Source organism: Gymnoscopelus microlampas (assembly GCF_963454915.1).
Source record: "Gymnoscopelus microlampas genome assembly, chromosome: 18".
In the NCBI taxonomy this organism is placed as follows: Eukaryota; Metazoa; Chordata; class Actinopteri; order Myctophiformes; family Myctophidae; genus Gymnoscopelus; species Gymnoscopelus microlampas.
In genome coordinates, this window is record NC_139955.1 from 35,889,552 (window position 1) to 35,905,627 (window position 16,076).

General features: G+C 43.0%; 1 protein-coding gene across 3 annotated transcripts in view; it reads right to left on the reverse strand.

The window, feature by feature from the left end:
• Positions 1-16,076, reverse strand: part of drp2 (dystrophin related protein 2) — a 174,134-nt gene that overhangs the window by 84,435 nt on the left and 73,623 nt on the right. For all 3 annotated transcript variants that reach the window (XM_084041078.1, XM_084041077.1, XM_084041079.1), the window contains one exon: positions 12,702-12,879. In XM_084041078.1, coding sequence (XP_083897204.1) covers positions 12,702-12,748 — 47 coding nt within the window. In that variant the 5' untranslated portion in view covers positions 12,749-12,879. The remainder of the gene's footprint in view (positions 1-12,701; positions 12,880-16,076) is intronic.

Here is a 16,076-nt window from a genome sequence, read left to right on the forward strand (position 1 = left end):
TTATTCCAGCGACTCTGCTCAGACTCAACTTTATTGTCACATCACTGGTTTTCAGGTGTAAAAGAAGTGCTGTTTGAACGTTTGACCCAGATTATTACCTCAATCTTTTGTTGTTTTTCCATTAAGGTGGGGGGGGGGGGGGGGGGGGGCAGGAAATCCAACATTAAAGGTAGGGTAAGTTATGTTTTTTGGTTAAAACAAAAAAAAATGTTAAAAGGTTAAAGCTCTATATTGTGATAGTAATCATTGCTATAGAGTGTTTGTTCAGTAACAGGGGGTCTCCCTGTCTCTCCAGCTCTTTAATAAACAGAAAATACATTTTTAGGTAGGTAACAAAATTTCAGCCAATCAGGAGAGAGTGCCCATTTATCAACTTAATTCTTATAGTGTTCCAGTTCCAATTTTGTCTGCTAATTTTCATAAGTCATCACTTGAAATTTCACTTGTTTAATCTGTATCCTGAGTGAGTTCTCTATCCTGATCAAGGGCGCCGATACTGTGGGTGCCTCGGGGCTAAAGCACCCAGGGGAAATGAAGAGCACCCATCACAAACTCATCACAAAAAAAGAAAAAGAAAAAAACACCGACATCTTCACTTCATGGAGTACATTTTTGGTACCAAATTAACCGAATTAACCGCATTAAAGTAACAAAACCCCCCCAAAAACGAACCCGGAAAACAAATGCAAATTTTCGCGCTTAAACAAACCACTCTTTGTGTGTCTTTGCGCTTGAATCTGTCGGTGGCCGTGTTGACAACCCGTGCACATTGGCTACAAGTGGGCATGCCATCAGATCAGGAAGCAGGCCACGCTTTACCCTATCAAATGTAGTGGGCGGAATTTACGTTTGTGCCGTTCGTTCCCCACTGGAAACAAACCAAAACTCATTTAACAATAGCGTCCTCGAAGCCGACAAAACCTTTTTATTTGGCGATGGGTTCCCAGATTGCGCACGCACGCACGCACGCACGCACGCACGCACGCACGCACACACACACACACACACACACACACACACACACACACACACACACACACACACACACACACACACACACACACACACACACACACACACACACACACACACACACACACACACACACACACACTTCACAAAACACACTTGCATACAGACTTGTCACAAGTGTGTATACAACACATCATAATGCAAGGCACACACTTATTGGAGTTAGGAAAAACACTTTCATTGTGTGCCAACAAGACTTATGCTGTATTGATGCATGCAGACATCAATATTCTCTACGCGTTATTCTCTTTTCACACACATGCACATACACGAACACGGACACACAAACACCGATAAAGCAGCGAGTGCATGTTTTTGCAGACTCAATTTCTCTCTCTGGTCCACAAACATACACACTCGTACTGCATGAAACGCCACACAGGATAGGTCGTTATTGATCAGGAACAGTAGACAATAGAGCAGCTCTTCTGGGAATCTGTGACACTCAAACGCAACAAAGGATGTCAGGGAAAAGTGTGAGAGGTTACTGTATGGATGATCACGCCCCTGTGCTTGCACATCCAAGCAGGTCAATCTAGTGTACAGTACGTGTATGCAACCAAGTACTGTATGTGTGAGTGTGTGTTTAGACACGATAGCCTTCATTTATCAATGCAACGTAGAAACCAGCTTCAATTCGAGCCCAGGAATCACGTCCAAGTGTGATTTATCAAGCAATCGTATAAAGCCAATCCCAGCGGGCAAATCGTCTGAGGCTTCTTAAATCTGACGGCTGAAACCGACCGTCACTTAAATAACACGCACACGCACACACACACACACACACAGCAAGCCCAACTGTGTGGGGATTTTGGTACACTGTGTAAACTGCAGTCTTTGCTTGTGGGATTACCATGTATTTCGTGACGGTACAATCTTTGTCAAATTAGTAGCCTACTTGAATGACATCCCACCAAACACATCATCATGAATGGAACATGTTTGCCAGATCTGCAATCTTCTCTGAATGACAGTTAAAGCACTTGTTTAAATGGGTGAATGATTAAGCACTTAACTTATAACATTGCAAATGGGCTATGTTAGATTGTTTCCATCGCTTGATTTTAATTGCTTGTCATTGTCACTTGGAAATAAAATAGGCGTGCATGTCCATGTATGCCTTTATAAAATGTTATATTTTCACAGGGATTATTTATTAGTGTGTTAGATATATATTTTGGAGTGGATAGATGTGTCAAGATGCCTGTCAAATTGTTAGACAATGCTGCTGATGTCTACGATGGAACAAACGGGTGCAGCCAAAGCCTACACGTCCTCAGACCAGACGTGAGAATTGAGGGTGCCGTACGTTCAAGAGAAAATGACACGATAGATTGATAAATCCCCGTTTTTTGGCTTGTGCAAGCTTGATAAACGAGGGCCAATGAACCAAAAAAAATCACATGCATGCACACCTTTCCACTTATCTGCGGGCCTGTGCAGAACAAGCACCCCTCGGAGGGCAACAGAAGCAAGGGCCAATGTATTGAGCCTGTCTAAGATCCATGTTTGGAAATGGCAAGGTAGGGGTTCTCTCTTTTTCAGAGACTAAACTGGATGACTCAGTAGACGACTCTGAAATTGAGATAATAGGCTACAATGTCATTAGGAAAGACAGAACTCTTTGTGGAGGGGGGGTATGCATTTATGTGAGATCTGACATCATTTTCAATGTGTACCCAAAATTGGAGAACAACCCCACGGAATCGGTCTGGATAGAAATCATCTATCCTCACGCTAAACCCCTGATAATTGGCGCAATCTACAGGCCCCCAGATCAAAATGAGTTTTATGATTTAATAGAGGAGCACATGGCAATCATTGGAAATTCGGAATTGATTCTAATTGGCGACTACAATACTGATGTTCTCAGGAAAGACGCCGCCATATTTAAATCTTTCAGAAAATTCTGTGACATGCATAGAAAAAAACTACAAACATCTGCATTATTTCAAGTGGCGTGCTCATTACCGACAAGCAAGCGGTTGCGAACTGTTTTAACAGCTTTTTTACCACCATTGCAACCCAGTTGGTAAGCAAACTTCCTCAGCATTCAGGTTTGTACGGCTCTGACCACATCCATGCTTACTATGACAAACTAGAGGCTAAAAAAGACTCCTTCTCATTCAAACCAGTAAATGCTGATGATGTGCAGAGAAAACTTTTAGCCCTCCAGCCGAACAAGGCCACCGGCCTTGACAATATCCCCACCAGATTCCTCAGAGACGCAGCTACTGCTATTGCCCCCATAGTAGCCAAAATCACAAACCTATCCATCAGCCAGTGTCACGTCCCACAGGATTTCAAATTGGCAAGAGTAATCCCTCTACATAAAAAAGGAAGCAAATTAGAACCTGGCAACTATAGGCCTGTTTCCATCCTTTGTTCCATCTCAAAGGTTGTAGAGCGATTAATTCAAGAACAAATCAACAGCTACCTCAGCGAGCATAAACTGTTGTTTGAATTCCAATCGGGCTTCAGAACCTCCCATTCCACTGACACATGCCTGATGTATTTGACCGACTACATCAAACGTGAGGTAGACGCGGGCAAATACTGCGGCATGGTCATGTTGGACCTCCAAAAAGCGTTCGTTCACTGTAAACCATTCAATTTTACTTGATAAGCTGAGGGCGATTGGTTTTGACTGCACATCATTAAACTGGATGAGATCCTACCTGGAGGGAAGAGAACAAGTGGTTGACATCAACGGAACCATGTCCTCTTCCCTCCCGGTGAGCTGTGGGGTTCCTCAGGGCAGCATTCTGGGGCCGTTACTGTTCCTTTTATACATTAACGACATGAATGCTGCCTGTAACTGCAAATTGTTCCTGTTCGCTGATGACTCGGCACTCCTGATCTCGGGAGAGGACAAGATGCAAGTTGAGGAGGCGCTCAGCTCTGAACTCTCAAAAATCCGTACTTGGCTTACCGATAACAAACTGTCACTACACCTTGGGAAAACTGAATCCATTCTCTTTGGGACCAAACATTCCCTCAGACAGATGGAGGTAAATGATTTCAAGGTCAAAGTCGATGACACAATTATCGCTAGCAAAGAAGAGATTACCTATTTGGGTTGTATTCTCGACAAATACCTGTCAGGTGAAAGCATGGGGACAAAGGTGGTCAAAATAGTAAACCAGAGAACCAAATTTATGGGCAGAGTTTCCTCTTTTGTCAACCCACAGGCCCTCAGGACCCTCTCAGGGGCCCTGATTCAACCACATTTTGACTATGCTAGCACCTCCTGGTACTCCAACACCTCAGTGTCACTGAAGACTAAGCTTCAAACCTCCCAAAACAAACTGATTCGGCTACTCCTCGGATTGGGGCCCATGACCCACCTTTCTCCCACCCATTTTGCCAGCCTAGGCTGGCTCAGGGTGGAAGACAGGGTTAAACAACTCAAAATGGGACTGGCCTTCAAAATTGTAAACGAAAATTTGCCCGATATGCCCCCTATTCCCGCATATCTGAGTAAATACCTCCAAAAGGTTAGTGACACCACTATATATGTCTATGAATTGAATACCAAGGCCCTCATTGGAAACAAGTCCGCAAGGACTTTTATGAACGGACCTGTTAGACAAAGTATTTTAAATGTAAATGTGTTGTTTTACATTTTTTGCCTAATAAAATATTCAATCAATCAAAAGTCTCCGAACCTAAATCCCTTTTTGTTCTTAGTATGACTGCAATAGCATGATGTCCTTTTTCCCAGGAGGTCCAAGACACTTAATAGCAACCCTACAGCCTGCCAGTCATCCATTTCGGTCCATTTTTACATTCTCAGGGGCAAATTCACAAAAAGGATTATGTGGCTTTTTGCGGCAGCTAAACCTACAGTGACACAAAAAGAAACTGTGAACTTCTTAAAGCACCTGCAATTGGTGAAATGCACCACTAACTGCACTACCAAGCAAATAGCATCTTGGTGCTTGGTAAAGGAGCTGTAAAGTATTATGTGGGGAAAAAAGTTCAAATTGTTAATGGGCCAGTCCATTGACTATAATACAATTATCAATTTTGATTACCGCTACTAGTCAGTCACTAGTCAGTGGCATTGTTTATTTTCAGGCTTTTTTCTAGGCCTACATACTGCTGCGGCACCAGCTTCAGAAACTCCTTGCTGATTTATACTACTTATGCAAAACAAGGGTGAATTGCACTCGGTGGCAAAACTTCATGGGTGTGTTTGCACTGTGATATGCTTAGCACAATACCATAGATGAATCAGACCTTGACAGTGGGGGGGGGGGGCAGATAGTGGGTGCAAGTGATTCGCAATTCATGGTGCTATCAGTGGCCGTAATCCATTCTTTGTGCAATCACCCGTCAGAGTTCTATAAACACTGTTGACTTTTACTGCCTGCCTCCCTGGATTCAGTATGTGCACAAAACCTGATTATCTTCCTCAGCTATTTAAAGATAGACGGTTCCAAAAACTCCAACACTGTCTCTAAAGCATGATTTATACTTAGTTACGCGCCGGGTTCGTGCACCACAAATAGCTAATGTACAAGCTCACAACGCGTCATGCTGCAACGCGCGTGTGCTTGTCGATCCGCTATTTTTGGTGCACTAGACCTACGCACAACTAAGTATAACTCTGGCTTAATCTGCACAAGACTGCATTTTGTGCAGTGATCTGATTTGTTCTGCACCAGATCACTGGTATAGGCACAGTTCAGCGCTCCCCTCTCATCCATAGTTTAATTCCCAGGATCTACACACAGAGCCGTAGAGACACACACACACACATACACACACACACACGCACGCACACGCACACACGCACACGCACACGCAGATAGAGTGGAAACTTGAATTATTCATGGGGTTCTAATGTTTTGTTCCATCATTAAAGCATTTAAACGTTCATTTGCTTGCCAACCCAGGAAACAGGAAAAAACATCTCCCCACCATCATACGATGTCTAATTCCCATTCCCTTGTTTGCCCACCCACCCAGGGCCGACCCGCCGCCATCCAATGCTGTCAACGGCCCGCTCTCCTGAGTCGCAGGCGAGGCTCAGCAGGAAGTCTCTCTTGGCTCTATTGAGCGAGACATCAGAAAGGCTTCGTTGGCTGACAAATAGAGCATTGTTTGAAAATGCGAACAGGTCAAATGGTAGGTAATAATCTGGGTCAAACGTTCAAACAGCACCCATCAGCACTGTTGAGCAAAACTGTGAAGACAAGCAAAATCTTAATATAACATCCTGCAACAACGCAGCCCCCTTTGTTCTTGCTGCTGAAAATAAACTAATATACCAAAGCCGTTGTTATGATCAAATCACCCAATGGTATCGCGCACTCCTGCAGTCCAATCATAGAGCCCTCCAGCCGCCCTGACCCTGAAAGGTAAAATAATTATTAACATGTAATTGGAGCTCAATGGGGCCTGCAGGCTGGGGAGCTAGCCCGGGGAGGGCACAGACAAAGTGGGACGCAGCATCACCCCAGGGCACCGCACCAAGCTCCGGCTGACTCTAGGAGGCGCTAGCAGGGACTCCAGCATACAGAGGGGAATGCAGACGGAAGGGGAGGACTGAGAGCCGAGAATGTGCAAAAAATACATAAGGAAATGGAGGAGAGTGAGTCGAACAATGAAGGCATTAGAGCATGCACTGTTAAGAGGGAAGAGTGAGAAAGATAGGCTGTCAGAGGGACATGCACCAAATAGAGGCAGTGTGGTGATGACACTGTGACCACTGAGGGAAGAAAGGAATCAGATAGAGGTCTTTCCTTGCCCTCAGACAGACTCTAAGCGTGGGCGGGTGGCCCTCTGCAGTCATCCGAGCCATGTGCCAAACACATTCCCGCCATGCCACTGTGCCACCCACACCAACCCCAGAGGGCATTCTGCACAAAAACAGTGGGCACAGTAACATAGTAGTACAGCCAAAACCTTGAGAATGCTTCACATTGTACACGTGTGTCATTTTTGCATTTTTTTGCAATTGCATTCAGAAACTGTAAATACCTAAATCCTTTGGTTTATTGGTTTACTAAGAGTGATTTTCTTTTGTTTTAGCTAAGAGACTATGAGGATATGTGGAGGGATTCAACAAGGCCCCCAGAGCAAAAGCAAACATGTTTGTCTAAACACAAATGTGCATCTTGTTTCACATGAGCAAGTAACATAAAGATGCTTGCTCTAAGTAGGCAACATGTTGAAAGGAAAAATGGTCTGTATTTCTATAGCCCCTTTTATCCAAAGCACTTGGATAAATACACTAAAATGTACAGTATGTTACATTCACCAAGTCAAAAAAGAGAATAGAGTCTGCACACTGGTAAAGTTGCAAAAAGCTCCACTTGGTAATTTATTTCTCGTCAACGTTTCGGCCTGTTCAGACCTTCATCAGGACATATATATATATATACATATATATATAAATATGATGAAGGGACGAGCTACATATGGTATAAATTACCAAGTGGAGCTTTTTGCAACTTTACCAGTGTGCAGACTCTATTATTTTTTTCATGATACTTTGTTTGTTTAGCACCTGGGCCACGGATGTGCGTGCACTACCTTTTTCATACATTCACCAAGTCACACACATCCACAACATGACAGCCGAGGCAATCATCAATCCTGCAAGGTACCAACGGGAGCAGTGTCTGCTCCCGATAAGCAGACACTGCTCAATGTCTTGCTCAAGGACACTTTGTCACAAAGCCAAGAAGAGCCGGGGATCGAACCAGGTATGGCTGCTCTACCCCTGCTGCCACGCTCTATTGGTGACACAGATTTCTGCGTTAAAAAGCTGATCTACCTTAAATGACAACACACCACTCCTTTTGCCTCTACTCGCTCAAATTCATTAGTATTTATTCAAATGCCCAATCTGTAATTTTATGGCATGCTCTGCTGAAACACTGTCATCCTACTGTTTTTGTTTGCTTAATTTGGGCTTGAAGGCATTTTATTCTGCATGATTTGATGCTAAGTAACACCTACTGTAACTCTTGAACATTCTATAATTAGTATTGTATGTACTATAATTGCTTTTATTATAATGTAATGCTTGTAAACACTGACATTGTAAACACAAGATAATTATTGCTCCTTTCTCCTATTCTCCTTTACTGAAAGATCTGATCATTTATCCAAGCTAATAAAATACTTACTTACAAATAATATTTGCAGAAACCACACAACATGGCCAACACACTTTAAAAACACACTGTGGTAACAAGTGGTCGTCTCATTCATCGCCGAATCCATTCTACATTGATAACGTATATAAAGTATAATGTGGTCCATCACATCCATCCCATCTACCCTGTATGTCAGTGGTTCTCAATCTTTTCAGGCCGCGACCCCCCAAAATAATCATATTTGAAGTGGGGACCCCCCACCCAGATAAGCACTTGGCGTTGAGGCATTATATTTAGTTTGACTCATTACCCACAGATAAATATTGTGAAAATAGCAGATCTACAAGCTCACAACGTCTCGCAAAGCGAGGCAATGTGAGCTTGTAGATCTTAAATTATTTGACAATTTGGACAATGTTTGACCAGTTTTTATAGTGTAGTTTGTTGATTACGTTTGATGCAGTAATGGTCTTTTTTTCATTTAATTTCTTCATATTTTTATAAGGTATTAATAAAAACACACACACACACACCCCCCACCCCCCCAAAATAAATCATGTAGGGACCCCGACCCACAGGTTGAAAACCACTGCTGTATATGACATCAATTCACATCTGCAACCACCGCTATCAGAATGCCACATCTAGTTTCAGTCAATAATAGCAACAGCTATTTGGTTGGTATTTTGCAGAGGGGAGAGAACAGTGGAATGATTCTGTCTAGGTTCGATATGAACTGTCCCAACAGTGAACAAACGCTCCAACCCTCTGTCCAATTAAAGGTTGAGTTGACAATTCCAGAACACCATGGCAGCCTGATAACAGCAGTAAATCAAATTGGTTCACAGTGTTTGCTCTTTATCTTTATTTCCGTAGTCTTTGGCAGGTATTTTAAATAAACATCTTCAGGAAAGTTATGTCACTAAAGGAATATAACAAAGGAAGACTGGATGAATGCCAGCCGACGTATACAGTGTTGAATATAAGGTGTGACAGTTCAAAGAGAGGAGAAAGCAGCCGCTACGCTTGTCTCCCGTCCCCCATCATTTCTGCTGTAACGGAGGCTCCTCAGCCACCTGTCAATCAACGTCAGACAGACTATTATAAAGCCAGCATTCTCCACTTGTCCGTCTGTTGCTGGCTTGCTGCGTAATCCAGTCAAACACATTTCCCCTGGACAGCAGTCACCCTCAAGTATAGACAGCTTTTCAAGTTGCGTGTGCACGCATGCGCGCACACGCACGCATGCGCGCACACGCACTCGCACACACACACACACACACACACACACACACACACACACACACACACACACACACACACACACAATCCCATCCCAATCCGATCTTTCCACATCTCTCTGCGTGTCTAGTCTCAACAATTCTTAAATGGAACAATTTAATAGTGGTGTAAAGTAAACTAAATACATTTAAGTACTGTACTTAAATACAATTTTGAGGTATTTTTACTTTAATGGATTATTTCCAATTTTCAGTTCCATTTACTTCTACGCCACTACACCTCAGAGGCGAACATACAGTAGTACTTTTACTCCACTACAATTATATGAAAGTAATTTTGTAGATTTTGATTATCCTTTCAAAACATACACTACATACAGTACACTAACCACTTCAGCCCTATACTGTACATATTCCGGCTATTTAAAAATAGCAAATCTACAAGCTCACAATGCGTCGCGACGCAACGCATTGTGAGCTTGTAGATCTGCTTTTTTCCAAAAGATTTTTATACATTTTGAAAACTTTAAATGGGACAATTCTGCATAATGAACACTTTTACTTTGGTACATTAAGTATATTTTGATTCCAATACTTTTGTACATTTTTAATACATGACTTTTACTTGAGTACTTCTCCCCCACGACTGTGTCCTTGCTGTCCTCTGTCCTCTATCTCCCTCCACGTCTCGCTTCACTAACCCCCCCCACCACAATTCCCTCAGCCATTTCAGGTCAGAGTGCAGTGTGTGTCCACACAGCTACTGCAGGCCATCCGTACTGATTTCATTACACAGGACTGCAGGGGAAGATGTCTTCACTAATTTCAACTAGCCTCCCCCCCGCCCCCCCCCCCCCCCCCCCCCCACCTCCCCTCCCACCACCTCCCAAGTAGCACAGTAAGGTCAAGTAAATCCATTAAAGCTCCCATTGTGTAAATAGGATGCTGGCTGAAAGTGGAGAAGTACAAATGATGTGGCAAGCCTGGGTGCCTTCCAATTAAGTATCAAAGAGCAACACAAACGCCCTCTAATTGTTTTGCAGTCACAAGCCTCTCATGTGTGGCTCCTGAAGCAGGGGCATTAACCCATATTATATCAATAATGAATATGCTGACTGGAGTAACTATTGAAAAATACATTATTATATGACAGAGTAATGTGGAGACAATGCTTTTGCTAATCGTCTGAACACAGAGTGCAAACAGCAACATTGAGTGCCATTGTTAGACGATAAAAGCATATCAACATTGTCAGGCGGAAACCTTGTATGTCCAAAACCATTACTTTTCAGGAAATGGAAGAAATTATCTCTGTCCCAATGGATCCAGTGTAGTCATTGTATAGTCACATTTAGTCACTTGTTAATACCTTTCATTAATTAAATATGAATAAAAACCCCAAACTGAACCACTTTCAACCTGGGTCCCTATTTTGGGCAAGTTTAGATGAAATAGGGAGATACGTGTCCACGTTCGACTTCAAACTCATATGCGTATTGCTGAGGACCCGAGGGAGTGATGGAGTCGTTTGGATCAGTGGATCTCCCTAAAATATCGATCCATATTTGGGCATGACTAATCTTTCAAGACAGATTCTGCTAACAGCAGCATCTTTTTTTCTTCTTTTTTTTTTTAGCTTTTTATGCCTTTCTTGATAGTGAAGTGAGTTAGACAGGAAACGGGAAGAGATAGATGGGGAGTGACATGCAGCAAAGGCCGTCAGGATCGGGACTCGAACCCGCGATGCGCTGTCAGACTACATCGGAGCCTAGGTGCCTGGACCACTACGCCATCAGTCCAGGCCTTAACAGCAGAATCTGTCAGCACCACTGCCTTAAACATGTAGTGTTTAAGGCAGTGGCAGAAGACATACGCACCCGGGAGGAAGTGGACTAAGAAAGGGGAGGAGCCAAACCGAGTTACTGTTTCTTCACAAAAAAGGGGTGGTGCATGATTGACAAAGAACCCCATATACTGTATGGGCATAAAAGGGACACAGACAAACGGGTACTCTGACAACGGGTCCAACGGCAATTGCATAACCAGTTGGGCCATGCAGTTCTAACTTGCATCGTTCCCGAGTAGGCTGGTGCCCAACGGGCAGTTTATTGATAATTATCGATAACCCTGTCAAATCGCTTAATAAAAAGGACATTGATTGTGCATGCATCAATAGCTTTTAAGATAAACGTTCTGCACGGCAATCTTTTTTTTTTGGTTCTCCAAACACTCATGGTTTTCCCAATTAACTATTGACGTGCACTGCAATAATTGCGACGCTGCAACGCAATACTGCATGACTGAGTGCTGCCACACTGCTAGCAATCAGGAACAGGACTTAAGTGTGGCAACATGTCGAGTTTGCAATGTATGCAAAGGAAAACTATAATTTTTAGCTAACACTAATATAATTGACACATTATAGTGTCCGGGTAGCGCAGTTAGCCCGCCTTAGCTCCTGGGGTAGATCCCGGGCACCACCAACTCAGCGTATGAGTAGCACAGCTTTGGTAATTACTGGGAGCTGATAGTAGGTGTTACGCCCCACCTCAGGAATCCATCTCCCAGGGGTTTAGCGCATTGAAACAGGGATAGACTCCTGCATTTTCGGCTGATACTAACAATAAAACGACCTGCTTACGTACACATTATATACACTATACATTAACCCATTGAGACCTGAAGCCGATTCTACATGTCTCCTAAATCTCAACAGTATTCTTAAAAAATTATGTTTCTATATCAGTGTTGCTCAATCTTTTTCATGTCAAGGACCCCCAAAATTATATGTATCAAAATGTTTTGTTCCAGGGACCCCCAGAAGCAAAGATTTGAGTTAAAAATGTTCGCTTTAAAAATATATATATTCAAAGATTTGCACACACTTTCACGAATTTTCAAAAATAGCAGATCTACAAGCTCATAGCAGCCCAAAGTGTAAAATAATGCTTTTTAGCTCAATTCTAAAAATGACACAGTTCCAGGTCTTAATGGGTTAACACATTATATTGCAGTTATCGATGATTTCCCAATTCCTCAAAACTGCTCATCATCCTTGCCCTTATAATTTCGAACAGCACTTACTTGCTTGCGATAATGAATTTAAAGACAAAATTAAAAGCAACTTGTATCGAGCCAATTTAATTCAGCCAATTAGCGTCCGCCAGACGTGGAAAAGAACAGCCTCGTCTCATAGCAAAAAGAAATAGCATTCTGGGTCCCCTGAAAACAAAAATCCAATTAGCAGAGCTGAAACACAATTGACAAAGCCCCTCTCTCTGCCCACCATTGAACAGCAGTGTTGATGGCAGCTTACCGGATGTTGTGGGACTTGCGTTTAATCTCGTTCCAGCAGAGGTTCATGTCTCCTGCTTGGTGATGCTGGCCTCCACCTTTCAGCCTCCTGCAGTCAGTCCCCTCCTCCAGTCCCTCACCATCCACCGTAGACTGGCATGGCACGCAGTGGCATCCTGGCCACGAGGGCCGTCCCGCAGCTAAACAGAGAGAGAGAGAGAGAGAGAGAGAGAGAGAGAATGAAAGATGGGGAGGGAGAGAATGATGTAGCAGGTGAGTATTATGCCATATTGTTAACCAAGCCCTATATACGTTTTTGTATGACGAACAGCGAAAATAGCATTTCTACAGTCTGCAATGCGGTGCCTTGTGAGCTTGTAGATTCAGCTATTTTGCTCATTTCGAACATTTTTATTTCCTTTTTATTTTCATTAAGGTGGTACACGTGAATGGGTGGAAAGCACTGATTCTATTCCATTATTCTGTTCCGTTAAACACGAGCAAACATTAATTAATTCAAAGCTTTATTTAAACCTTGAAAATAATTGAGGATTAATTCGTTGACAACGATGCCAAGAGTTACACACAGTGCTAAAACAAAATATGCACGGTTAAAAACAAAGGTAAGAGTTAAAAACAGACTTAAAACTAAATATGCAGAGATAAAACGCAGAGCTTCAGCGTAGATGTTATAGGGTTGTGAATGTCCAATGAGGGATTTATACGGCTGCCAAGATACAAGTGTTTATTACGCCTCTGTGCCACAGAGGACCAATGCAGAATGCAATGGTGAGTGTCGTAGAGAACTCCAGTAATGAATCTGAGGGTGATAAACTGAGTCTAGGGGTTTGAGAGTGGAAGCAGCAGCATGTCTGTAGAATATATCAGCAAAGTATAGGAATGATAGAAAGACTGCCTCAACTCAACTTTTCCTAATTCAAAGGGACACCGGGATCTGTTTCTGTACAATAATGTGAGTTTTTGCCGCAGTTTGGTTATACGATTTTCAATATGATGTACAATACTGTACTATTGCTACCGTTCAATCTTGATAGGTGTATGGACTGTTAAAATTAATATCTCCTGCACTAGAAGAAAATACAAGATTTTGCTTGTGTTGAGTACTCATTTAAGACAAATGTATCTTGAAGAGTAGTAAAAGAAAGTTGTAGGTTCTCAAAAGTGAGTTTACAGAGTCAGCAAGCAATACTTTTCCCCCCTGGATTCCCCTGGAGTGTGAAGGCATTGAAGGTTAGACTGGAAGAGGCGAAAGAACCCTGATGCAACTGGAGACGGCCCATACACATACTGTAGACAAGGGCGTGCACACACACAGACTGTACACGTTTTTGGTCACTGGCTTCTAAGAGAGGCCATCTACATATCTCCCGACCCTTACAGACAAGCATGCATTCACAGGTACACGCACGCATGCACACGCTGATGTATTAATGTGATGTCAGAGGGAAGCCCCCTGCAGCAGGACATAACCTTACTGCAGTACTCATGCATGCATGCATGCATGCATGCATGCATACACACACATGCACCACCCCCCTCCACACACACGCTCATGCATGTATGCACTATACCCCACACAAACACACAGGCATACACACTCATGTCATGCATGTATACACTAAACCCCACGCGCGCACACACACGCGTGCGCACACACACGCACACCTTGCTCCCACCCTCTTATCCACCCACTCACTCACTCCGCCCCCCCCCCCCGCCACACACACACACACACTCGGGTATTCCATTAACACCATTGAATCCACAGTGTATTTTAGTCAGCCCCTTGCATTTAAGGACACACACACACACACACACACACAGCTTGGATAGTTTGCCAAAAAAACAAATTGCGCTTGAAATGTGCTGGGATGATGGAACTTTTGTTGCAGTGTCAACATTTGAGTGAATGGCTCCCAAGGGGAGAGAGAGAAAAAGAGAGAGAGAGAGAGAGCGAGAGAAAGAGAGAGAGCGCACATTAGGTTGGCAGCAGGCTCATCATCACTCCTCTTCAATCTCTCCCATCATCATAGATCCCTGTACTTTCCTCTCATCTTTCAGCTGTTCTCCCCTCCTCTCCCTGTAATGGTCACCTCGCATTGCTCAGTCGGAATCTTTTAGTTCCCTCTTGACATTAATCATCTCCCTCTCTTTCACAGGCTCCCTTCATGTGCCTGCTTCCTTCTTCTATTCTTGTAGTTAGACAGACATGTAGGGTGACTCCTATAGCAATCAGTCCTACTGCATCTCTCTCTCTCTCTCTCTCTCTCTCTACACCATGGAGTCCATAGTGTATACTGTAATTGCTTAACGTCTTATTGCAGATTAGCTATTCATATATACATATTTCTTTAATTAGTTTTTTATTTCAATTTATTTATATTTTATATATATACATGTACACGCACGCACGCACACACACACACACACACACACACAAATGCACAGCGTCGCACACACAGACAGCATTGCACACACACAAGCAACACAAGCAGATACAGTGAAGTGAACTCACTCTTCAGCATGTGGAATAGACTCAAACAATGACAAGAACATCAACAACAACACCACAGTTAAACAGCCTGTGAGATCTGCATATTACTCACGGTAGACCATCTTATAATTCATACCGTACACCTCCAGTCTGTTCTCAAACTATTGGCACCTGCATAACCTGCTTGGATTGTGACAGGATACACCACACAAATACAAGGATCCAAGCACAGGCATGCAACTGCATACACCAAGGACATACTGTATACTGTATGGACACATACTGTACTGTATATTCTTTTATATTCACATTGTCCTTTTAATCATAAGGGCACTGCGTGAGACAAGTCTCTCTGTCTCCATCTCCCTCTCGTGTAGACATAAAATCCCACATGTTCTCCCACGCTATACAGCATTAACATACCGGGTACTCTACTGTATGTAGATCTTTCTCTCGCTCTGGGTCTTAGGCAAGGTTCAGACGCGCATTTTTAAAGACCTTGATGAGATGTGGCACTGCTCAGCCAAGTGTACACACACTGTGTGCACACTGTTTTCCCATGGCCAAGAAAAAAAAGAAAAAGAAACTGTCGAGATTTCTTTCTTTGACATGTCACAAAGTGACACGGAAAATCTTCATCTCGATAAAGCCACAGCTGTCACGTAGCGCGATAAACCGTTCCTCATCCCATGAAATAATTTCACAGCTCTGATTATTTCATTTAACCTATCCAGTCACGTCAAAGAAAAGAAAAAAGAAAGAAAACACAAGAACAACGTGACATTTCACACTGACCATTATGCCTATGAGGATCATTTCTTTCTCCTACAGAAGTGTGAAATTCGGATAAAGGGACTTTAAGCTCATCAAAGATAAGACACG